The 26,762-nt window shown below is 40.3% G+C and overlaps 1 protein-coding gene across 5 annotated transcripts in view; it reads right to left on the reverse strand.

Moving 5' to 3' along the window:
* The window catches only part of adamts17 (ADAM metallopeptidase with thrombospondin type 1 motif, 17), a 151,894-nt gene that overhangs the window by 63,175 nt on the left and 61,957 nt on the right, over positions 1-26,762 (reverse strand). For 3 of the 5 annotated variants that reach the window (XM_053512463.1, XM_053512462.1, XM_053512460.1), the window contains 6 exons: positions 21,099-21,239; positions 17,204-17,354; positions 16,487-16,552; positions 13,849-13,950; positions 13,551-13,696; positions 2,981-3,150 (listed from right to left, as the gene is read on the reverse strand). In XM_053512463.1, coding sequence (XP_053368438.1) covers positions 2,981-3,150; positions 13,551-13,696; positions 13,849-13,950; positions 16,487-16,552; positions 17,204-17,354; positions 21,099-21,239 — 776 coding nt within the window. The remainder of the gene's footprint in view (positions 1-2,980; positions 3,151-13,550; positions 13,697-13,848; positions 13,951-16,486; positions 16,553-17,203; positions 17,355-21,098; positions 21,240-26,762) is intronic. The other 2 variants (XM_053512464.1, XM_053512461.1) reach the window with 1 other exon arrangement.

Genomic DNA, 26,762 nt, shown 5'->3' on the forward strand with positions numbered 1-26,762 from the left:
TCTCAGGTTGGTTTTGATTTAAGATTTAAGACCAGCAAAAAAGTGTGTGTGTGTGTGTGTGTGGACGTTTGTTTTTTTACTGTAATGTTACCAGAAAGTGGGAGTTTTGACAGGACCTGCACAAGGAAGCGCACAAGAATAGTAATATAAGAATGTGTGTGTGTGTGTGTGTGTGTGTGTGTGTGTGGGAGTGGCATTTCAAATAAACATTTTATTCCTCATCCTGTTATGAGAAACCTGGGTCGTGAGTGAAAATTGACATTTGGTGGACAGCTGAAATAATTTCCTCTAGTGAAATTCAGCTAGATCAAAATAGGATTAAACATCCTACAGAGCAAAAAAATCAAGAGATGAATATAATTTAAGACATGTAAAGAAAAAAAAAAGCCTCTGAAGAGTCCTTGACGACCAAAGTCTGATGTACGTCACATTAGTTACCAGATGTGTGTTTCACAGCAGATTTATTATTTGCAAGCTAACATTAATAGTAGGGCTGTAGCTATCGAATATTTTAGTAATCGAGAGTTCTACCAAAAACTTAATTGAATAATCGGATAAAATGACATTTTAATTAATTAAACAGCAATATAAAAAAATATAAGAGAAACAAAGATTAATTGGTTTCTTTTTAAAAAAAAATTTTTTTTTTTAAATGCATACAGTATTTTATCAGAAATAAACAGTGTTATTATTCACAATACAAGGAATAGCTTAAAGTTAACTGAGATGAATTAAGTGCATTACAGTGCCATACATTCTTATTATAAAGCCTTTTCTCTGATGCAAAAACTAATAACTAAGTATTCAAATGACTTTAAGTATCAAAAAAACTAAGGCACACTGTTGTGCGTTAAAATGCCTCCCTGCCACGGATTGCCCCCCCAACATAATCTCTATCAATATGCAGTGTAAACCTTTTTGTATTACTGTACATGACAAGCCCCTGCAAAATAAATGTGCCCAAAATAAACATTATATGAGAATTTGTATTACGTGTCTTACTTTTCGTGTATTAATTTGCCACAAGTCTAGGGTTAATTATAATAGGAATAATACAGTATATTTGATAATAATTCTTTGTCTGTGTTTAGTAGCGGTTTGCATTCAGAAGCGCGCTGTGTCACGCCAAACAAATAATTCCGTAAAAAACATAACACAAGCTTTTAAAATTCATTAAAAGAAGCTTCGAGGCAGAAGATTTTGCCTCGATCATTTTTTGTAATCGAATGACTCGAGTTACTCAAGGAATCATTTTAGCCCTAATCAATAGTGTCAATTTATCTGCACTGCATTGAGCCTTGTTAGGCAGGCAGCTTGTTCGGTTTAATGTTGTTGTTTTTTCAAATCTCCAATCCATTCAGCAATCGGATATTAATGAAAAGATAAGCAAAAGATAAATAAGATTCCTACAGTATGTGAACTCTTGTAGGCCTTACAAAACCATAGAATATGTATGCCACCCCATGAAAATTCATAGTATTCTCACAAAGCTTTTTATAAACCCCTTACTTACTCACTCACTCTTCATACCACGTATTCTGTACAGGGTCGCGTGAGGCCTGAGGCCTCGGGAAACTTGCAGCAAAATATAGGGTACAACCTAAATGGGGTGTCACATGGCAAACAAACACTGTCACTCACATGCTATGGGCTATTAGGGAACGCCAATTAGCCTCCCTGCATGTCTTTGGACAGAAAGGAATAGAATCGAGAAGCTACAGGTACATGCTAAGAGTTTTAGTTAATGTTCGACAAACAGAACTGGGGAAAATGTGATCTAAATTGTGGCACGGTTGCTGGTTGCAGACTGGATTGAGTACTTGCAAAAATGCAGGTCTCTAGGGAGTTTAACGCACAACATCCTCAAGAGTTTACATAAAATAGCGGAAAAAACAAACAAAGAAAAATCCAGTCATTGGCAATTCTAAAAACATACATTGAAATTGTTGAAGAGAGTGGTCATGGTGAGACTGGTTCAAGCTGACTAAAATAATCACTACAGAACCGTAACTAAAGCCAGCACTCTTTTTAACTGTGGTGAGCAGATAATGATCTACAGTGAGAATACACAGCACATCAAGCTGAAGGCAGATGAGTTACAACAGCAGAAGAACTCTCTTCTACTAAGTTCTACTCCTGTCAGCCAAGAGCAGGAATCTGATAGGACACTGACTCACAGAAACTGGACAGCTGAAGACTAGAAGAAAAAAAAAAAAAACATTGCCTGGTCCTCATTAAAATCCCATACTCAGTAAATATAAATTTACTTTGGGATACAATTAAAGTCCTGAATGATAATGGAAGTCTCATGGAAATAAATAATAAGGGTTATTTTGGGCAAATCTGAAGTAGTCCATGTGTCTGTAGAGAATGCAGCATGTAATATGCAGGATAAGTGACGTGACATCATATTTGTGGGGCTGCATTGTGTGCCAGTTGTACTGTAAGTAGTTAATATTAACTCTAGAAAGATTTCATGATTAACAGAACTGACTGTCATGACTTATTAGACTTCTTTTGGCTTTATGGATTTGTCCCAAATCTGGGTTTTTTTTCTGACCCTCCTTAACGTGAAAGATGGACTGCAAATAAATATCTGACAAATGAAGGTGCATATTATATGGGCTTATGGCATAAGATGATGCAATGTCTGTGTTGTTTGTTTTGTCATGAGAAAAAATCTAAAAGTAGGAGGGAAAGTATGGCTCGTGCCTGACACATATAATCTACAGCAGTCCCTTGACACTGGGAGGGACTCTAACCAACACTAGCACATGAAAAATAGTGACATATGCATATTCGTGTAAGCAATACGTAATAAAGCAAACTATTTGGCATGTTGCTTTCTATCACTGTCGGCAACAGACTAACAAGAGCATGCATAAATTCAAGGGAACATTATGTAAGACAGAGAGAGAGAGAGTGTGTGTGTGTGTGTGTGTGTGTGTGTGTGTGTGTGTGTATGACAGAGAGTTCTCACCATCATTTATAACAGCCGTCCACATTTGGCTCTTCTTCTTGCCTGTCTGGCGCTCCTGAGACTGGCATTGCTGGTCCCTGAATGTAGGTGATCCCTTGGCACATGGGGGACCCTCACACACTTTGTGCTCCACACTGCCCCCCAGACACTGTTTCCCTCCAGGCCCAGGTCTAAAACATCACAGCACAACACAAAATTACTTCTAATGACGTCTAATGTATGCACACACATATGAGTGACAATATTTGTGTTTTTAAGTTTCGAACTACTTACACTAAAGTAGGATTACTCTGTTGCCTCAAGTCAGTTTGACATCTCACACACACACACAAACACACACACTGAACTTTAAATAATATTGAGGTAAAGGCCCAAGCTAACTATAGCTTTTTATGGTTACTAATGGTTTGACTAATAGACACAAAAACCATATCTCATTCAGTAAGAATGACCAGCCCAGAGGCCACACGTCCTTCACTGAAACTAATGATACCCCCTTCAGTCCAACCGACAGGTAGAGAGGCCACACCTTCTTTACCGACACTAAGGACACGCTTACATGATCACGACTAAAAGTTACAGAGGCCACACCTCCATCGCTGGGACTAATAGGTACAGAGGACATGTCTCCTGTTCAGCTAGTTCATGCATTCATGACCTCCAGACTGGACTATTGTAATGCATTACTAGGTGGTTGTCCTGCATCCTCAATAAACAAGCTTCAGTTAGTCCAAAATGCAGCCGCCAGGGTTCTCACTAGATCCAGAAAATATGATCATATAACCCCAATATTATCATCCCTGCACTGGCTACCTGTTCAGTTTAGAATTAATTACAAAATAGTATTACTTACATACAAGGCTTTAAATGGTTTAGCTCCCTCATACCTAACCAGTCTTCTAAAACGCTATAATCCGCCACGCTCCTTAAGATCACAAAACTCTGGACTTCTGGTAATTCCCAGAATTTCAAAATCTACAAAAGGGGGCAGGGCTTTTTCATATTTAGCTCCAAAACTTTGGAATAGCCTTCCAGACAGTGTTCAAGGCTCAGACACAGTTTCCCAGTTTAAAAGTAGACTCAAGACGCATCTCTTTAATCTGGCATGCACGTAACTCATCCCATAACTTCATACTTCAGTACATCTATTCTGAATGGCAACTACGCTAATTCTCTCCATCTGTTCTGTACTTTTCTACCCATCCCGAGGCATCTGGAGATTGTACGAGCTTCAGTAGACAAAGGCCAACCCTGTGAGGATCCTGAGGCATCCAGAGAAGGACCAGCTCCAGCTGGATTCTGCCTTATTATGATTGGAGCTACATATGCTGCTCCTGTGCTCCCAGTGAGCCAGACCCCATCTGCCCTCTGCACCTACTGACTCATCCCTATGCTGAACTGGACTTCATGTTAATTTAAATAATTTCTGTTTATATTGTACTCTCAGCTGCATAACACACATGGTGTTATATCATCTCTATCTGTTATCACCCAAATGAGGATGGGTTCCCAGTTGAGTCTGGTTCCTCTCAAGGTTTCTTCCTATTGCCATCTCAGGGAGTTTTTCCTTGCCACTGTCGCCGTCACCCTTGGCTTGCTCATCAGAGAAATTTCATTCATTCATCTCGTTATTATCTAGAGACACTTTTCTCACACATACACAATTTATTATTATTATTATTTATTATTTTTTATTTATTTTTTAATTTTTTTTTTTTTTTTTGTGAATTTCTTTCATCTTTGTGAAGCTGCTTTGAGACAATGACCATTGTTAAAAGCGCTATATAAATAAAATTGAATTGAATTGAATTGAAAACTTCATTTTACTGAAATTAATAGAGACAATCTTATACCCATTTACGAGCAGTGACAAGCTCAGAGGCCACACTATCTTCCCTGGAACATAAGGGCCCAGACTTGCTTCAACAAGGCTGACAGTAGAGGCCACGCCTCCTTTATTGAGCCTGACAGGTACAAAAGCCACACCTCCATCAATGAGACTAAAAGGCAGACATGATTTCTAAGCAGCAGGAATCCCTGGATTTGTTGTCTGGAACAAGACCTGTTTTTCGAAGATTAGGATAGCGTTTGTTTTTATTATTGTTATTAATATATGTATTTTATTACATCCGCTAAACAGAAGTGTCAGGAAGCAGTATTTGTGGCTGTAAATCAAGCCATTGTATAATGAATATTCTCACTTAAACTCATAAACTCACACCGGCATATGCCACAGGGAAATCTTAATGGACCCAGGCATCGTTGTGGGTGTAAATAACTGTAACTGATACTTAGGCAATTTATGATTTTTGCATCTTGAGTCATTGGTGTTAGAATGAGCAGCCCAGACCAGTATGTTTATGTGACACTTTTAGAATAGATTCCTTTCTTTACAATACAATATGTCACCCTTGGGTAAAACAAAATTTTTTTTGTTTGTTTGTTTGTTTTTTATGTTGCTCCACCACATTTAATTACATTTTTTACAAAAACCTCTTTTGAGGAACATATTTCACATAGCCACCTCGTCTTTTACATCAATTTTTTATTAATGTATTAATATATTGTATATTTTATCTTTATTATATATTTATTTTTAATATTGGCAGGCTGCACATCAAGAAGGCATCAAAGAGCAATAATAATTTTAAACTGCTCTACTAACTGAAGGTAGTCAGAGAAGGACATTTGTATATTGGCCTTATATCTCTAGTGCACAATTAAAAAAATAATAATTTAGCTCCCAAACCTGACTTGTTCAGAGGCCACACCTTCTAATGCTGATCAACTACATTTAGAGGGAAAATTGAACAGGGTTTTAATCAGGGTTCAATTGGGGTTTCTCTATTGGTTTCATAAACTAACAAAGGCCAACAATATTCAAGCAAGGTTCCTTAGCCAAAGAATACTTCACTTTAGTTGAAACGAAGAGAGAGAAAAAAAACCCACTGTGGTCATGCAGCATGTACTGTACAATAGAGTTTCCTGAGAGACCTGACTGAAGGTTGGGATCTGAATATCTGGTCCACGCACTCTGTGATCCGGATGGTCATTCCTGTTGTGTGTAGCTCTCTAGAGTGATGGCCCTATAACTAGAGGAAGTGGTCTCTGTTTAAAACCTTATAACTCTGTCAGTCTGTTACAAGACCACATAGAAGTAGAATTAGTCTTCCACTGCAGCCATGCTGGAACAAGTTCTTCTGGCCCAGGGGCTTCCTCTCTCTTTACACACAGACAAACCGCAGACTAGACCATAATCCAGGGGTCTGAAAAGCTGCAGACGGGGTTGAGACCTGGGTTAAGCGATTACTCTTCGTGCACTTCACTGCGGCCGTCAACTTTGCAACCCTCACATTTACAAGGTTTCTAGGTACTAAATTTGTTTTGGATGGCTGTAAGTAGTTTAGAGTGAACATAAATGGGAATATTTTTATAATTTTTGCTCTTGGATTATGGGCTTGTGTAGAAAGTCACCAGGTGAATGCAAAAATATGTTATTTTACACTATAGTATTATTATTATCTATACATTTGTATTGCAAATATGATCATTGTTAAAAGCGATATATAAATAAAATATTATTACTGTATTATTATTATTACTGTTATTATTATTATTATTATTTGACATTATCTATGAGATATTTCACTATACCTGCAGACCATAGCGTGTCTCTCTGCACAAAATTTGAACTGGGAAGTAGCATGCCAACTTGAACCAATCAGCTTAGTCGCAGCCCAGTGCCTGGGAGCAAATCAATTTCCTACACTGTGCTGTCACACCTGAGATCACATGAAGCCTGAAACTATTGTTGTCAGGTGAAAGAGAAATCAGTTTTGCAGGACTCCACTCAGGTTTGAAAACAGTTTTCACACACAACCAATCAATGCAAGCCAAAATCCCCATGCGAACCCCCTGGAGGAAATGGTCAACAGGTTCAAATAAATGTGTGGGAATTAAGCAGGTAAATGAGTGTGTGTATGAGATGTTATTAATATATAATTTCCTTTATTTTATAAGTTGTATTAATGTTTCAGGCATTGTATTTAATGAGACAGCACAGACAAGGTGGTAGACAGCATGTAACTCGACGACCTTTCCCCCATATAGCTGCAGGCTGCTTAGTATTGCCAAGAATGTATCTAATCAAACGTGATTTCACTTCATCACGTGCTTCTTATATTTACACAAAAAACAATGTTGTATTGTTTTATGTCATAGTACATGCAGGAAAAACATAAGCTACTAATCCTGATAATACGGTATTAAAACCCTCTGGACCACCTCTTATTACAGTGATGCATCCTGTACTGGCAAAGAGCAACAGGAGGATTTTCTACTCTTCCAAGGAATTATTACATCCTGAGTTTTCATACCAAACACACACACACACACCCACACACACACGCCAACAGGCTCACTGCCATTTTGAATTAACTCTCAAAGTGTCAAAACCATCAGCATTGTAATAAGAGAATTCAATTTCTGCCAGAATCCAAACAAAGTCATTGAGCAGTTCAGGTTTGGAGTGAGTCGTGACTGTTACTGTCCTCAGAGAGCAGTGTTGCAGGAATTACACATGATGTAGAGAATGTTTATGGACTGCAGGATGAGGGGGTGTTCAAGACGTACCTTTAATTCAACAGGGATTTAAAAGAACTGTTTTGTTTATAGTGTGCTAGTTATGGGATTCTGCATTAAGTTGTACCAGGGACAATTATATAGTGTAGGCTTGAAAGTATATACAGTACAATTAATGTTCATACAAGTTAAATATACAGTAATATACAACGTGACAGAGTTGAGCAAGTAGTTTGATGTTAATTTGGTTAAAACCTTTGTTTTATGTGCACAGACAGGTACATAAACTATGCCTCCTTTACTGGCATGGACATGTACACAGACTTCGCCTTCTTCACTGGTACAGACAGGTAGACAGACCACGAATCCTTCACTGATACAGACAGGTACACAGACTACGCCTCCTTCACTGGCACAAACCGGTACAGTATACAGACCACGCCTCTTTTACTGGCACAGACAGGTACACAGACCATGCTTGCTTTACTGGCAAAGACAAGTACAAAGACTTTGCCTCCTTTACTAGCACAGACAGGTACACAGACCACACCTCATTTACTGGCAAAGACTGGTATACAGACCATGCATCCTTAATTGGCACAGACAGGTACACAGACCACGCCTCCTTAATTGGCACAAACAGGTAAACAGACTATGCCTTTTTTACTGGCACAGACAGGCACACATACCACGACTTCTTTACTGGCACAGACAAGTACACAGACTATGCATCTCATACTGGCACAGACAGGTAGAGAGACCACACCTCCTATACTGGGACAGACAGGTACAGAGACCACGCCTCCTATACTGGGACAGACAGGTACAGAGATTTTACCTCCTATACTGGGACAGACAGGTACAGAGACCACACCTCCTATACTGGGACAGACAGGTACAGAGACCACACCTCCTATACTGGGACAGACAGGTACAGAGACCACACCTCCTATACTGGGGCAGACAGGTACAGAGACCACACCTCCTATACTGGGACAGACAGGTACAGAGATTTTGCCTCCTATACTGGGACAGACACGTACAGAGACCACACCTCCTATACTGGGACAGACAGGTACAGAGATTTTGCCTCCTATACTGGGACAGACAGGTACAGAGACCACTTTTTCTATAATGGGACAGACAGAGACCACGCGCTCTATTACTGCAACAGACAGGTACAGATACCATCACCTTTATACTGGGACAGACAGGTCAGAGACAACACCTCATTTAGCAGAACAGACAGGAACAGGGACCCCTTGTGCTTGTTCCCTTTCAGTCGGTTCACTCGGGACAACACATAACATATGGGATATCACACCCTCTCCTGTTCTGGCTAAAGCCACTTATATTTACGCCGTAAAGGCAGTCAAACCTGTGGTGACGTAAGTCTAGCCCCGCTGCTAGTCAACTCTACATTATGAGCCATCGTTACCACGGTTGACTCTCAGTTCTTATGCTCTTTAGCTCGCTGTGAACACCTTGTTCCATGGAGTTTTCTGGATGCTGCTAGTCAACTCTACATTTTACATTATAAGACTGAGCTTGAATCAGCTTAATGTTCTTGTTGGTGTTAGTGACAACAGCTTCATTTAGTGAGTCGTCTACCCGTGGAGCGCTGACTTTAAGTGCACTATCAGTATTGCACATCTCAGTTTGGTTGGCTTCTGTTTAGCCGTGCTAACGGTGCTAGCTAGTATAAGCATGAAGGCTAATGTGGCGAAGAAGTCCGCTGTTCGCCCCTGTCCTCAGGGATGCGGCTTTTTTTTGCACGAGAAGGACCAGCACAAAGCATGCCCCATCTGTTTGGGAATTCTTCACGCTAGGAGAGCGCTAGCTAAGTCCGAGTCATGTTCACTTTATTGCCAGCTCCGGCGTTCCACGCACTTAGCTGGGCAGACCAAATGGGGTATTTTGAGGGGTTGATGGAGCTCTCCTACAGTGCTTGGCCAGCAGCCAGGTGGTGATCAGCGTGCCTTAAAGGATGATGACATGTGCGACATCGGTCTGCAAATGCATGGCTTGTTGGAGGACGAGCAACAAATTTTGCCATCTGCTCAGAGCTCCGCTGCTTTTGCGTTAGCTGCTTGGGGTGACACTTCATTTTTTGCTCTCTACCGTTGAGCGGACGAAAAGCTGGAGGTAGAGTGGCCCTGCCCACAGCACGCTCAGAAGTTTTCCCTCTCCTGAACCGACAACGGTTAAAAACTGCTTGCCCATCTTTTCCGCCTTTATCGGTAAGTTAACATCGTCAAGGAGCAAGCCGCTGTCGACCCGCATTACAGTGCTCAATTACGGACAGTATTTGGATGTGGACGGAGCTGAGAAAGCAGTACTGATTAGCTCTCCGCCAATGGAGCTATCTTTGGCTGCTTTTCTTGCACCCTTGCATAATTATGGAGTGTCTGGCCCTACTGTCCTTCTGTCCAAACACTGTAGATTCATCTTTGCTGGAGAAAATTTCTCACGCTCAAGCAGGTACCACTTGTCCGCTCAATTCCGTTACGCTGCTTCAGACTTATCAGGCAATGTGTTTGGCAAAGCTTAGCTCACTGGTGCCTTAGGAGAGCCCGCTTAATGTACACTGCTTAATAAGGTCAAGGCCGGGACAGACTAAATTTTGCACGTGTCTTGTTGTTCGGCTCTTCCTCGACAGGGGGATGGCGAGCGAAGTGGTAGCACAGAGGCATCTATGGCTCTCAGACATCCCAGATAGAGACAGGGCCATCTACCTAGATGAACCGCTGTTTGCTGAGGGTTTGTTTGGCTAGTCACTCAATGCCATTCAGGCCAAGTTTGAAAAGAAAACAGGTTGAGGCATTCGAGACATCATTCAGCAACGAGAGGTAAAGCCCAAACAGGCCCGCAAAAATGACCACTCCACGGCCCCCTCACAAAAAACCACAGCCATCAGCTAGCTCGGGCTCTCGCCCGGTAAAACAGCAACCTCCTAGGCAAAACCCACAGCAGTCGGCCTGGAGTATGGGCCCCCAATGGACCCCCGGAAAAAATCAGAGACTATGAGGAAGAATCCTCAATCCTCCTAGCTCAGATTTTAAAGGGAGAGGAACTCTAGCAGCAGGGAGATGCTGTTTCTCCTCTCTCAGTGCCGCCCAAGAGGCTGCTATGTTATGTTCAGGGAATCAGTCCCAAATTGCACTTCCCTATCTTCTGAAGTTATAAACCCCAGTTGGGGTTGAAAAATTTTCAGGGACTTACAGCAAGTGTCCTCAATGTTTACGGTTCAATTGGCCCAGAAATGGTGCTTTTTGTAAACTGTGTCCAATTTTTAAAACCAAAAAAAAATTTTCCTGTTCACAACACTGCAAAACAAAAAAGCCCATTGCCATCCATTAGGCCTCACTCTGGCGAAAGGCCAGGGGGCAGCAGCCTTCTTTTGGTGCCCAATGTGAGCTGGTTGGCTTCCCACTTTCTCGAGTGTCTCGAAATTGGTGCAAAACACAGTCGCTATGGGATACCAGCTACAGTTTTGCACAAGGCCACCGCGCTTCTCTTCCGTAGTCAACACCATGGTGTCACACAACACCGCAGCGGTAGCGGGAGGAGATAAATTCTCTTCTGAGCAAAAGGGCGATTTAAGTGGTTTATCCGTCGGAAGTGATTTTAGGTTGATACACCAGTTATTTTGTCATTCCGAAGAAAGGGGGAGGTCTGCGAGAGGACTACAAACCTAAGAACATTGAACACATTTTTAAGAGCGTACAAGTTTAAAATGCTCACACTTAGGCAACTGCTAAATGCAATAGACCCGGGGGATTGGTTCGCTATGATCGATCTCACGGATGCCTTCTTTCATATAGCGATCTTTCCGTGCAGAAAATTTCTGCGGTTTGCATTTGAGGGTGTGGCCCACGAATACCTGGTGCTGCCGTTCGGCCTTTCGCTAGCTCCCTGAACGTTCAAGAAGTGTGTAGAGGCGGCGCTGTCTCCTCTTTGGGAAAGAGGCATTCACATACTGGCCTATATAGACGAATAGGCTCTAAAAGCGGCAGGCAAGGGGGCAGGCAGGGGGCAGGCAGAGAAAGAGACAAGGGGGCAGGCAGAGAAAGAGACAGCGCTAGTTCTGTCTCACATTTAGACTCCAGGATTCTTAGTAAATATGCGGAAAAGCTCACTGATTCCGAGTCAACAGTTTTCATTTCTTGGTCTAGAGATATTCACCGTTATCAGCCAAGCTTCGTTTCCAAGTGTTTCTACAGTTAATGGGAATAATGACGTCTATGATCGCTGTGGTGCCTCTCGTTCACTTCCCCTGCTGAAACTATCTCATTCACTATTGCTATGGTCCAGTGTTCATCTTCTGTCACTCAGGGTCACTCACATTTTAAGGCACCTGAATCTGGGGCGGACCTTTCCTCCAGTGGGGGCCCACTTGTGAAAGAATGGAGGTTGAACTAGGGATGCTCGATTATGGAAAAAATGATAATCACGATTATTTTACACAATTACTTATTGACTTTGGAAATATGTTGCATTTATTGAACAGAACAGTGAATTCTCCTTAAAACAGATTAAGACAGATAAAACAGATAAAGGCAAACAAGATCAACAATGTAGTGCACTTCCACAATCTTTTGAAAACAAGTAATAAATAAAATATAAATATTAAATAAAATAATTAATAAATTATAAATTATTATTAATAGTGTCGAGATGGCAAAGCATAACGCTTGTCCAGAGTATTTATCATTTTCCTGAATCCTTCGTTCTCAACCGCGCTAATAGGGCACATGTCTTTGGCTAAAAAGTATGCAACGGCATCTGTTATTTTTTTGTGCCTTTCTGAGCTGGATGGATACGGAGTTGCACTAAAGAGCGTGTCTTTAATAGATGACTGTGTTGCCGAGGATGTTGTGGGGGTTGTTCGTCATTCTTTCTGTTTCTTTATTAGTTGGTCATATGTTGGTCTGTGTTTAAATTTTAAATGGTTAAAAAGATTTGTGTTGTCGACACAACCGCTTAGCAAATCTTGCACCTAATGTTTTTGATCCACGTCTGCTTCCTCAAATCCAAACTGTTCCCAAACAACAGAATTGCTTCTACCTTTTTTGTTGACCAAAGACTTCTGTGGCCGCTCTTTTTCTACCATTTTCACTCGCGCTGATTTTTAAATGCGATCAGATATCACATACATACACAACTTCTTCGCTGACAGTATAGAGTGAGAGAGTTCGGGCTTCTGGAAGGGCGAAAGTGCGGATGCGCGCGCGTGCGTCAGAATGCAGCTCGAAAAACAGAAAAAAAAAAGGGAATAATCGTTTTTTTTCCGATTACACCATTTTTGTGATCGTTGAGACTTGAAATTGAAATCGAAATTTAATTAATTGCACAGCCCTAGGTTGCACCCATTGGTGGTAGCTCAGATCTGGGAGCGCTTCGGGTGGGTGATCTCCATGCTTTGTCAGTGCATCCATCTTGTACACAGTTTGCTGTTAATGGTTTACAAACTAATGGTTTAAAAGTTAAAAGTTAATGGTTTAAAAGTATAAAAAAAAAACGCAGCCTATGTACCTAAGGTTGTTTCCACTGATTATAGCTCTATGGTCTTTGAACTTTATAGCTTCTGCCCACCTCATTTTGCTTCTGAGGGAGAGGAACGAGGTACAACACATTGCTGCCCCGCCCCACAGCTTAGCTAGGCGAAGAACGGCTGTCGAACTGAGAGTCAACCTTGGTGAGGTCTAGCCCCGCCTTGGTGACAATGGCTAGGCGGGGCTAGACCTATGCCACCACAGGTTGGACTGCCTTCATGGCATGAATATAGGTGGCTTCAGCCAGTACACAAGAGGGTGTGATATATCATACGTTATGTGTTGTACCTTGGTCCTCTCCCTCAGGGAACAGAGGTTATAGTCATAACCATTCGTTTTCCCCCCAGATCTGTAACTTACATTCGTAATCAACACACATCTGTATTTTATCATTTTGTGTGTATGTGTGTGTGTGTGTGTTTCAGGAGGCTTACGGAGGATTATCACACTTCCTCTGCCTGAATCGTGCACCAGTACCACAGGTCCGGCTGCACATGCTCCACTGACTCCATGAACTCCAGTCTCCATCCACATGCTGAGGGATCGGGGTCTTACTGACACACTCACCAGCCCTGCACCACTAACACACACACACAAGGTAAGGAACACACACAAAGGAACACTGTTACTACCAAAAATACCGGTATAGTTTAAATTCAATTAAATTTTATTTGTATTGTGCTTTTGATGATGGACATTGTGGACGCAAAGCAGCTTCACAGAAACAAATACCTTATCAGCGCCACACTCTGTTCCGTCCAAAGGTGGATCCAGTTTGGTCTTACAAGACGTGTCTCCTTCTACCAAACACCACAGGCCTGCACACATCAGGTGCTGAAATCACACAACCACCTGGGTTAGCTTAGCATAACTTTTTTAGCTATTCCATAGTTAGGACTAACAGTTCGATGAAGAAGTGTTGCCAAGTTTCTGTCACTGGAATGCAGAGCATTTAAACAACAGGTGTGTGAAATATTTCATGTTCCATATCCTTTCCTTGCCTGAGGGGCTCCTGAGCATCACTCTGGCATTTAAACCCTTTTATTAAATCTCATAGACGGTAACAAACTTGATAATCATGAAACAGTGAATTAAGGAACAAAGGAACGTAATTGTGCATCACTTATATTAGGAAAAGGAAAAGTAACTGAAGTCAGACAATTCATCTATTAGGACTGTTATTGCTTGAGTTACATTACAGGATACACTACTTCCATTGATTTTGAAGGAAAAAAAAGCTAAAAAAGTGGCACCAACAAAGATCAGGCCATTAAACCAATTCCATAATGACAAAAGAGATTTCTCTTGTCTTATCAATACCAGAAATGGATTGCTCCTCATGTATAAAGTAACTATAACCTTGGCTCTAGTCCAACTAGGAGCCTTCAGCAACAATAAACCATCCTAGTCTCCTGGCTACTTCCATAAATTACCTTCACTCGCATGACTTACACACCACTTTACACGTAACCTGTACATTTCCATTACATTTTCTTCTTTAATTAGATGTGAGCCCAGTCCAAATGGAGACCTATAGGAACTAAAAGCAAGAAACAGCGTAAACCTGTGCAAGAATGGTATCTGTGTCAAACAACCCGTGCATGAGAGATCCATTGAATCTCGTCATATCTATCCAACTGTCACTTTTCTTTCGCATCCTAGTCATTAACCAATCATTAGTTGCTTGAGATTTGCTCGCACCAACGCGAAGGATGCATATTACATGATTCACTGACACACAAAATACACCTTCTTTTAGTGCGTTATTGCTGGAACACCAAAGTCACAAAATAAAAGTTCCCTACCAGGAAAGGAAGAAGGAAAGAAGGGATGAGGGAACCTTTTCCTGACTATACACTTCTCCAGTCCTATAAAGCTGTCAGCAGGACAGATCCAAAGATTTACATCCTTTACTCTTCCTCAGAAGTCAAAAACCAAGGTAAGGAATGAAATAAGTAAAGAACAAGCTGGAAGCTCTGCCTATTCAGTGGCCCTGGGGATCGTTTTTTTTTTTTTTTGTCTTGCACAATCTTCTCTCTGATTGCTGATAAATGCAAGACTGATTATCTGTACTGTACATACAGTACATTTAAAAAGAGGGGTTTTTTTAGACAGTAGAGGTTTTAACTTCGGAAGGGGCTTTCTGAAACTTAAACCTTCTGTTATAGGGTTTCAGACAAAACCTTTAAATGTCCTTACAGAGGGAAAAGACTGGGCTGCTAAATCCATTCATTCATCTTTATGGTGGATTTAGAGCCTAACCTAGAAATACTGGTGGCAAGATAGGAATTCAGCCTGGATGAGACATTTAATCATTCACCCTCGGAGCAATTATGCAGTCAGCAATTTATCTACCTTTTTATTATTTTATCTTTTTTGAATGGAAATCAAGGAATCCAGAAGAAACCCACACAGACACAGGTTAAAGATGAAACATTCCACATAGATCCTAATCACACATTATTCTTCCACAAAACAATCCAATAAAAGAAAACACTGAAAGGCCAATATTGTTATTTTAACTGACTTTTTGACAGCCTGTGCACCTGTAAAAAAAAACAAAAAAAATAAACAAGGTCATTTCATTTGGCTGACATGATGCAAGAACAATTACCAAGTACTCACTGAAAATGGCAAACGTTTTTAAACTTGTAAAGATACAGTATAGGGACTGGGTACTTATAAATCATATGGCATTTATTTAGTTAGTAGACACCTTTATTCAAACAAAGGTTTCCATTTCAATTATTCAATAGTTCTAGCATATTTAAGCTGACTATAAAACCTGATGAGTAGGAAATGATAAACACACTTTTCAAAGCACTGATTTTCAAAGCGCTAGCTTCACTAAAATCCCTGTTGGAAGGCATTAAGAATGAGATTGCGTGTGAAAAAGAAATGGAAAGTATTCAAGGAAAATCAGAATGTGTCACGATGGACATTTCATAAACAAGGAAATGAACTGCAGACAGTTTCAAACTTTTTGTTCATGCTTATGGATAAAAAGAAATGAGGTACTGTAGAATCTAAAGAAGGATACAGTGATCTTTTTTTCTTTTCTTTTTTTTTTACAGAGACACATGCCACTATGTCACACACAAGCAACTGATGCAGTGTGAATAATGCCTTAATGGCTTTCAACTACTCACTCACTGACTCACTCACTCGCTCGTTCACTGCTTATAAAGTTCGTGGGAGGCCTAGAGCCTATCCCAGGGGACTCAGGGCACAAGACAGGATATACCCTGGATGAGTTGCCTGTCTATCACTGGGCACAAGTACATTATGCACACACTCACATACTACAGGCATTTTGGAAATGCCAATTAGCCACTTAAGGAGGAAACCGGAATACCTGGAAGAAACTCACCAAGCATGTTGAGAATATGCAAACTCCATGAACCCAGACCCAAAGGCAGGCCTCCAACCCCCGACCCTGGATGTGTAAGGCCACAGTGATGACCACTAGACTACAGTGCCACGCAGCATTAATAACAAAAAGAGTTTATTTGAAAAAAATCAAACATATAAAACACAAAACATTGCTAATAATGTTGTCAGAGTTGATCAGTTAAGGGTTGGGAGTTTTGGGTCACCATTTGTTTTGAACCCACCACTTTTTGGTCAATAGTATAGTACAGTAGTACTGCTGTCTAGGTCCTTAGACTTAGAAGAGACATGTTGAAACCTCTAAATACTTACTCCTTTCTTTTACACGTTATTTTTTTGCCTTTTCTCTGTGACAGCTGACTGACTGAATGACTGTGTTGCTGGCAGAGAAACTGTGTAATTGAGCATAGAAAAGCATTCGAGTACAAATGTGAAATGGGCCATAGAGTGAAAATTAGCAGTGTTGAAGTACACTGATTTTCCCAAGGTTCTGACCTTGAGCTGTACTCTCCAAGCAAAGTGAAACAAGCAAAAACCAAAAACTGGAACAAGACAAACCTCTTGTAATAAATTGACTGACTGTCTGAGTAATGACACCTCTATCATTTTTAGATTGCTTTACTGCTGCCAAATATTGTAATGGTAACTTTAAAGAATACATTTAAATAAAGGAAAGTGAGAGAGTCTTGCCACTTACCTCCATGTTGGTGCAAAACGTTGCATTGGTGCCAAACAGAATCTGGCACTGTTCGTCTGCACTGTAGTGCATGCCAGGAAGCTTTGCGGGGAGACGCACCAGGTATCGGCTCCGTGGGTCTGTGTGCAACAGACACGAACTTGCCTTCGACCTGAGGGAAAGAAAAAAGTTTCTGTTTCTAAATCACACAAAATGTCAATGTTAAGCCAAGAGCTGGGTCAGATAAATTATTACTATTAAAAAAAAACTTTATTTAGAAAGGAAAATATAAGACATGATCAAAGTGAATGAACACATCTGACCCTTGCCTTAGTTTTTTTCAGTTACAAAATCACTGCAACCATTTACAGACACAAAAACGTAAGCAGATATACATAAACAAATATCACACATACGGTACTTTTTTTACTTTCCCGTTTTTAAATGCTTATCTTCAAAATCTAACAAGACATAATATCCGCAACAGGGAAAAAAAAACAACACAAGAACATGGCTTGTTTCAGAGATTTCACATACTCACACCACTGCATTTCTCTGAGAAACTTTCGCACGGAGCTAAGATGTTCCAATAAAGAAAAAGAGGGCAGATTCCTGAGAATGCCTGGCTTATGATACCAGAAAACAACAGCATTGAGTGACAGCGGCGCGCAGACGCCGCCACCTTTAACCATCGCTGACATTCTCATCACGGTGTACGATGGTGGGATAGAATGTGCTCGATAAATCTGGCATCAATTCTATGACACTGCAGTGCTGTCAGTGCTTTTAAAGGTTTATAAAAATTCTATTATGCCATTACACATTATACCTGCTCAATCATGTCAGTTTTGGACCATGAGGTGTCTAAGAAGCATGCCAGACCAAATCCAGACAGGTTTCAGATGAGTGTGATTTGTGAGTTTAGCTTTTTAGGGCCTAAATTCTCATAACCCTACCCCCAGCCTCTTCTTCTTCTTTAACCTCCAATTATTCCTACATTCAAAAATAATAGGAATAACAGACCACTTTAACAATCCGCAATTCTAAAAATATCTTATAACTTTCAAGATTAAAACATTTATTATCAAGTTCATCCCATTGCCATTGTTTGTACATTACAATACGAATAAAAATCATGAAAACTACGCATTACCATTACTACTGCCTATCTAGTGGATAGGTTAACAATAAACCCACCTATCTACTAGATGGCAGTAGTGAGTAATGATAAGGATTGGTACGGAGCAGAGCACAAACAACTGAACGCGGGAAGCAGAGAGCATGTGTGCCATTACTTTTTGTTATAACTATTTTATGCCTTTCTGCTGTTGTCAGTAAAGGCATAAGTTACAGAACTGTCGGCTCTGCGTTACTACACTTTTCAAAGGCAAAGTGCAGGTAATTTCTTTAATTTTTACTTAATATTTTGTATAAAAAAAATTTATTTGAATATTTTTTGGTTGTGGAACGAATCTCCTTAGTTTCCATTATTTCTTAGGGGGGAAATTTGCTGATATACAAGTGTTTTGATATACAAGCACTCTAGCAAAATGAATTATGCTCGCAATCCAATGTCCCACTGTATATCCATCCATCACATTGGGCGACGAATACTCCCCACCCTGGAGATATATCCGCAGTTTCTGTCGTCTCTGTTACTTAAGCGGTTGCATTGTCAGCTCGATGCCCCACTGTCATTCATTTGGGAATGTCAATTAGCCTAACCTTTACGTCTTTGGACTGTGGGAGGAAACTGGAGAACCCGCAGCAAACCTACCAAGCATAAGCAGAACATGCAAACTCCATACACGCTAGATCTGGACTAAGCTACTTGGACTTGTATTGTACTATGTTTTGGTCAATACGAAGAGTTCTGTCAAACAAACCCTTTGCAGCTACCAGGTATAGTCAAACACAATCACTAACAGGAAGTTGAGAGGCTTTGGGATTGGCAAATCAGACATTGCAGAAAATTCAACACCACCAAATTAAGAATCTAAGTGAAAACCAATATCACGTTTTGAAATGGATTTTTTGGCACTTTGTTCATCTGTGAGAAAATAAATAAATAAATAAATAAATAAATAAATGGATGGCATGATGCAATAACAGTTAGACAGTTCTCACTAAAGATGCCAAACGTTATTAGAACATAAAAAAGCTCATGTAAGACCATCCACTTCTCAACCCCACATGAGGCCACAACCCCAACATTGCAAACCAGTTGTTTATCTGGTATTGATTTCTTTTTTTTTTCTTTTTCATTTCTTGCTTTTCTAATTCAGATATAACAAGGGGTTTTGAAATCAGCACACTACAGGAGTTCTGTCAGAAACTGGACAACTCTAGCATTTTATACTTCTTTATTATCCTCTATTATAAATTATTAAAAGTAAAGCAGATACTGGAACAAATCACTGCCATGCTGAGCGAGTCTACGAACATTGTGTGTGTTTGTGTGTGTAACGTACATAAAACTGATATTTAACCAAAACTACAGCTTTTATGAGAGGGAAACATTAACAAGTTAAAGTTAACAAAAGAGTTGCAAACAAACTAAAAGGGTTCTGTTTGGCTGCTGAGGTTTAAGTCGGAGTTAGATTTCTGTGTAGAAATGGCATCAACTCGCTATATTAATTAATACTGTCAACTGAGGATAGAAAGAAAAATGTGTGTGGTTTTACAGTATGTGTGTGTGTGTGTGTGTGTGTGTGTGTGTGTGTGTGTGTGTGTGTGTGTGTGTGTGTATGCATGCATGTGCTTTAGGTTTGCTTTGGCAAGATTGTGAGGATTTCTTAAAGGCTGTTGGATCCTGGAAAGACCCTAAAGCCTGAGAGATAAGATCAGCAAAAAATGAGATGGTGGAATACAAACTGTTTTCTACTGCTTGTGATGAGAAAAAAAATCCTAAATGACACCATGGCTTCCATGGATAGATCTTTTAATCCGAGGTTAAAAGATCCTTGCTTTTTGACTGCCAACTATCAGACATGTTCAAACTTAAAATGGCTTAAGTAATTCAGCATTTCTGGTAGGCCGGTCCAAACGAGCAAACAGTGAGAGTGTTCACTTATGTTAGATATTGCCTATATTCACACACACACACACACGTACACACGTACACACACACACACAATACACTTACCGCTCAAAAGTTGGGATCACTTGCAAAAATTTTTCTTTTTCTTTGTGTTATTATATACTTACTCACTTATTCTCTATACTGCTTATCCTGTACTGGGTCACCTGAGGCCAGGAGTCTTTTCCAGAGAAATCGAGGCATGAGGTGGGGTACCAATCCATCATAAAAATTACACACACTATGGGCACACACTGTGGACAATTTGAACATGTCAATACCCGGAATATCTTTGGACTGTGAGAGGGAACCCAAATAGCCGGAGGAAACCTTTAAATAGCTAAAACCTAATGGATGAACATCATGAAATGTTAATGATTTATTTCAAAGATGATGCAAAATTTCTCGAAGATACATTGGATAGAGAACGTTGTCTATAGTGAGAAATACTTGATCAGTCTGAGATTATGAGATGTTCCGTGTTTAAACACCCCCAGCATTGTAACAGGACCCGCCGAACTTTAAGTCCATTACTCAAATACCCAGAACACGTTAAGTTCCTACTACATTCTGGCTCTGTCTTTTTTAGCTTACTTCCTGCAGTCTGGTTAAAGGGTCAAATTGCTTTCTCACTGCAAGTGAACCATGCTAGAGTTCACTTAGAACTGGACTGAGAGCACCTTGATCAGACCAGTTGTTCTGCTCTGTGTGTTATTGCTTTTTTCCCCATCTATAAGTGCATGGAAGAGAAAACGCACCAGGGTTCGATTTAAAGTCCCCATATGTTAAAGCATCCCCATATGCACGTAAAGCATGAGATTGGGAACGATTGCTCACCTGAGGAAGTTTTCCAGGTCGTCACGGCTGCAGGTGGACCAGGAAAGATCACTAGGGTTACGACCTTTGACCCACTCTCCTGACATGATGTGCGAGTGGCCTGTACAAGCAGCATGGTCATCGTCATGGTTCATGCCCATGCTGAAAAGGAAAATGACACCTTTAAGCCACACACACATACATACATCCTCAGATCATAGCACTTGGGACAAGTAACTGACCACCAACCCTGAGCAGTATTTACTGCCCCTAAAACAAGAAAATGTAAGCACACCAATCCTGACATCATGTCGGAAGACTCATGTGTTCTGAGGAAATGAGAGAGAGAGAGAGAGAGAGAGAGATTCCCAGGCGCAAATAGAGTAGAGCACTCAAGCCCTGACATACATTTCCAAAAATTAAAAGCAACAAGCAAAAAAGCAAACTACTGTAGAAGATGGCCAAAACTAGAAGTTAATAAAGAATGGGGTGTGGAGTTCTAGGGTGTGTCTCATTTTTCCAAATATAAGCAGTAAAAATCAGAGGACTCAACCGGGAGTATAAAACCTAACTATTAAAACATGTATTAAAAATGAGCTACTCTGCGGACTGGAATATTCTTATATACCTTATTTTATTATTAAGAAATGTGGCTCTGTGCCTCTATCATCCTTCTAACTGATTTATCATGAATATGTTTTACCTTGGCTGCTAAGAACAAGCATAAGCATAACGGGCAAAAGATTTGGGCATTCCATGAAAAACTGACTCACTGGCTGCACTTGATAATACTGTTCTTACAAGAACTGTCCCAGAACAGCTGACCTTCCTGTCTTAAAGCTCAACCACTGACTGTTGTTGTTACAGTACTTAATTATCTAATACCATATAATGCCTGGTCACCAGATGCTTTGTCACATAGATGAAAAAGAAACCTAGCAATCGAGTGTTGTTTTAAATGAGTGACATAAGATGGTGGCAATAAGAAGCCCTTTACAGAAATGAGGTTTTATGTTATAGTCAATGGAAAGTATTACATTTCACGTAAGCAGGAAAAGTATGAACTGATTCTTTCATTGAATTTATAGGAAATAATGTTACAACTTGAAACACTTAAAAAAAGAAACATATGTGGAAACACTGTAGCTTTAAACACAAAATTAATGTTTAACCAGCAGAAAAAAGCTTCCTGTAACCCTACAAGTCTATATTTCACTGATTTTTTTTTTTTTTTAACAGCAGTGTGTTAAGACAATTTATAGAGGGGAAAAACAGCTAGCAGTGTTTAAACACTGCTTTACCGTTTTATCCTGTATTCAGGGTCCAGGGAGGCCTGGAGCCTATCCCAGGAGGCTTAGGGCACGAGGCGAGGTACACCCTGGACAGGGTGCCAATCCATCGCAGGACATATACTCACTCACTCACTATGGGCGATTTGGGGACGCCAATTAGCTTAATCGGCAGGTCTTTGGTCTGTGAGAGGAAACCGATGTACCTGGAGGAAACCCACCAAGCAAGGGTTTCTTCCTTGTCGGTAACAAGAAGATATTACACCATTATATTTAATAATAGAAATTATATTTAATAGACCTTCACTAGCAAGAATATTGCTGCTTGTCAGATTACACCTAAATCACCCATTTGTTGGATTATCAAGAACTTCAAATAGAGAAATTGTTATAAAGAAGGCTTCAGTGCGCAAAAGGAAATCCTGCAAATGCCAGGACTTCCCCCTAAAGTTGATTTAGGTGTGGGGAACCACCAGTGCAGACCTTGCTCAGGAATGGCAGCAAACAGGTGTGAGTGAATCAGCACGTACAGTGAGTCGAAAACCTTTGGTAGATGGTGTCAAGAAGGGCAGCAAGGAAACCACTTCTCTCCAGGAACCATTAGGGACAAACTGATATTCTGTAAAAGATACAGGGATTGGACTGAACTGGGTAAAGTCATTTTCTCTGATGAATCCCCTTCCCATGAATGTTTGGGGCATCCATAAAAAAACTTGTTCGGATTAGAAAAGTGAGCGCTACCATCAGTCCTGTGTTATGCCAACAGTGAAGCATCCTGAGACCATTTATGTGTGAGGTTGCTTCTCAGCCAAGGGAGAGAGCTTACTCACAATTTTTTCTAAGAACATAGCCACGAATAAAAAATGGCTTAAAAACACCCTCCGAGAGCAACTTCTTTCAACCATCCAAGAACAGGTTGGTGACGAAAATGCATTTTTCAGCATCATGGAGCACCCTGCCATGAGGCAAAACTGATAACTAAGAGTCCATGGCCAGGAACCTACCCACATTATAATCCCACAGAGAATGTAGCTTCAAAGCCAGCAAGACTCATGTGTTACTTTTAGATATTTTAGAGAAATAGTAGGTTCTAGAGCTTTGTTTCTTAGATTGTTTGCAAGTGGATGCTTTGCATAATTTATGCTTTAAAGTTGTGGAAGGTAAATTTTAATTTTATTTATTTATTTATTTTTTTTATTGACCCAACTCAGTCCAAAAGCCTTTTTCAATGTATTTCCACTCTACAAAACTTATTAACGTCTAGGGAGTGATTTTTGCACTGAATTCAGGGCTATTTTAAAGAGGTCAATGATGAGGTCTTCTTCTTTGTCTTTCGACTGTTCCCTTTCAGGGGTCGCCACAGCCAATCATCTGCCTCCATCTAACCCTATCCTCTGCATCCTCTTCTCTCACACCAACTAACATGTCCTCTCTCACTGCATCCATAAATCTCCTCTTTGGTCTTCCTCTAGACCTCCTGCCTGGCAGTTCCAACCTCAGCATCCTTCTACCGATATATTCACAATCTCTCCTCACAACCTTTGAAGAGGTCAATGAGTGTTGATGAAAATTATTTTTAACAATCTAGTGGGGTTCTTGGAGCCCTTCGATGTACCATGTCTCTGTTTCCCTTCTGACGAAATATGTGCAAGCTTGGAGTCAGGTGACCACAGTGATTTAGCAGAGGTACCAAACAGATCCTCATGACTTGGAAAAGGTATAACTTTTTTTCAGGGAGACCCAGCCAAACATTTCTTTATGGGAATAAGGGCAAAATTTAGGAAGAAGGGGCCGTCTAATCCAAAATTGGATAAACAGGAAATTTAGAAAAACTGTCAGAAAAAGTAATAGCGAGGCATTCCCCGTCAGGGAGCAAGGATGAGCCTGCAATTCAAAATGACTTTAGTAATGCAATTAGTTAAGAGACTAAGTGTTGATTAAGAAGTCAGGTTACTCAGTTAACTGTTTTCTGATTAAATAACCATCATAAATATTTCACTGAATAAACATTAGAGATATTATTTTAAAAGTAAAATAATATTCAGGACCTATTTTAATGCATTAAGAGACTACATTAAGGAATGTCCTACTAAACTGTCCAGTAATGCATCCAGGCAGGTATAAATATTTAAAAAACAGAATTTTAATGAATTGTTCTTAAAATCCTGCTCTTTTCTATTGAATAGAAAAAAGAAACTGTCTGATGCTTCAGTCTTTTGACTTTGAATGGAAATATGATTTGTTCAAAGTCCTAAAAAACATTCTGCTTTGAGATGTTTAATGAAAACAGTACGATTAATAATAATAAGTACTTTGGGATCATTTAGACGGAATTCCCGAGAGACCTCAATCAGCTGTATGTACTCTGAGTTTTAGACAGAAGCACTAGGCCTGTTATGGCATCACATAAGGAGGCCAAATGTGCATGCAGACGATTTAAAAGAGCAGGCCTGTAAACACACTCAGGAATATCACTGCCAAACTAGTAACATTGACCACACTAGCATGAAAAGTTTCTAAAGCAGGAGGGCCCTAATAATACAACACAGACCTATTCTCTGCAGTGCTGCTATTTTATGATTATTCATACTAAATAAAAAAACAAAGTAGAATGCTTTGGCCAAAAAACAAACAAAAGAAATGGTCTGTTAGTTTGGTTGTTTATGTATGTTTGAAATTGTGTTTGGTTATATGCCTCAAGACTGGATGGATGGATGGATGGATGGATGAATAAGCCCTGTGGCAGGGACTAAGGACAATAACGGACTATAAAACACCAACATGCAGAATGAAAACGTGGTCAGTTTGAGGCTATGGCTAACAGTTTAGCGGCACTAGTAATGCTAATTGTGCTAGCAGTGCTACATAGCTGTGTTAATGGCTGCAGACAAATAAAGAATGCCAACAAGGGAAACAGGTTTATAATTTCCAGGCATGATGTGAGGAGAACCTTTAGGAGGGTGAACACAAGGAAAGAAGCAGGGCCAGATTAGCATCTGTATTCAACCTCTCCCTGTCCCAATCAGTAATCACCAAATGCTTCAAAACAGCCCATTCTTATTCCTGTCCCAAAGAAACGCGATCCTACCAGCCTTAACCCCTGTAGCCCTGACCTCGGTCGTGATAAAGTGCTTTGAAAGGCTGGTCAAATACTTCATAATCTCCTAATTACTTAATGCACTAGACCTATTACAATTTGCATACCAATCAAACTAATCGACAGATGATACCATTTTACTCCTACTTACGTGGACACAAGTAAGGGGAATTATGATGAAATGTTGTTTGTTGACTACCGTTTAGCATTTAACACTATAATTCCCTCCACACTCGCCACCAAGCTTAGGGACCTGGGACTGACTGGACACTTATGACTGTGTGGCCACTACCAACTCAACTACCTTAATCAAGCTTGCTAATGACACCATTGTGGTAGGCCTGATCACCGACAACAGTCAGACAGACTACCTGGAGGAGATTATAAACCGGGAGAACTGGAGGTCCTGAACATCAACAAGACAAAGGAGTTAGGACTTTAGTACAAATCAGGAGAGGACCTCCATTGTCAATGAGAGCGCAGTACCTCTGGCTGGCAGAGACAGCTGCCAGTACCTCGATGTTCGTATCACGTAGGACCTATCATGGTCTTGTCACATCAACATTGTGGTGAACGAGGGTCTTTTTACGAGGGTCTTTTCCATGGGAATATGTCTTTATGTTTGCTTTTCCAAAGTGCAAAAAGCCCTGAAGTGCAAAACAAATTAACAAAACTGAAAACAAAATAACAAAACCCAAAACAAAATAACAAATTCAAAACCAAATGAACAAAACGGAAAACAAAATAACTAATATATGACTGGCCGAGAAGTGCAATACAAATTAACAAAACGGAAAACAAATTAAAAACCAAATAACAAAACCCAAAACTATTTTTTTTGGAGGGGGGGAGGGGTTTTGTTGTTTTGGTTTTGGTTTTGTTATTTTGTTTTTGGATTTGTTAATTTGGTTTTGAATTTGTTACATTTTTTTTCCGTTTTGTTAATTTGTATTGCATTTCTCGGCCAGTCCGATACAAACCGGAAAAGGTAGGTATAGATTGCGAATGAAATGCTTACCGCTAATTGGACGAGACATCTGTCACTCAAGATATACAGGAGGGAATTGTGCTTGGGAGACTATGTTAGGAAAGTCCAACACCATTTGGGACTGATCCCCTGAACAGAACATAGCGGCCTCCCTCCAGATTCTGAGCAGGGAGGAGTAAAGTTGTGGTTTCCCTGAAAAGGAGCCTGGACTACCCATTGGCTATGGTCTCTTGGGAAAGGGCCACAGGATGGTCATTTTCCGAGCCAAAGGTTGTTTGGGCTTCACCTTTCATCATGCAATAATGTTAACA

Source organism: Clarias gariepinus, chromosome 15 (assembly GCF_024256425.1).
Source record: "Clarias gariepinus isolate MV-2021 ecotype Netherlands chromosome 15, CGAR_prim_01v2, whole genome shotgun sequence".
NCBI classification, from domain to species: domain Eukaryota; kingdom Metazoa; phylum Chordata; class Actinopteri; order Siluriformes; family Clariidae; genus Clarias; species Clarias gariepinus.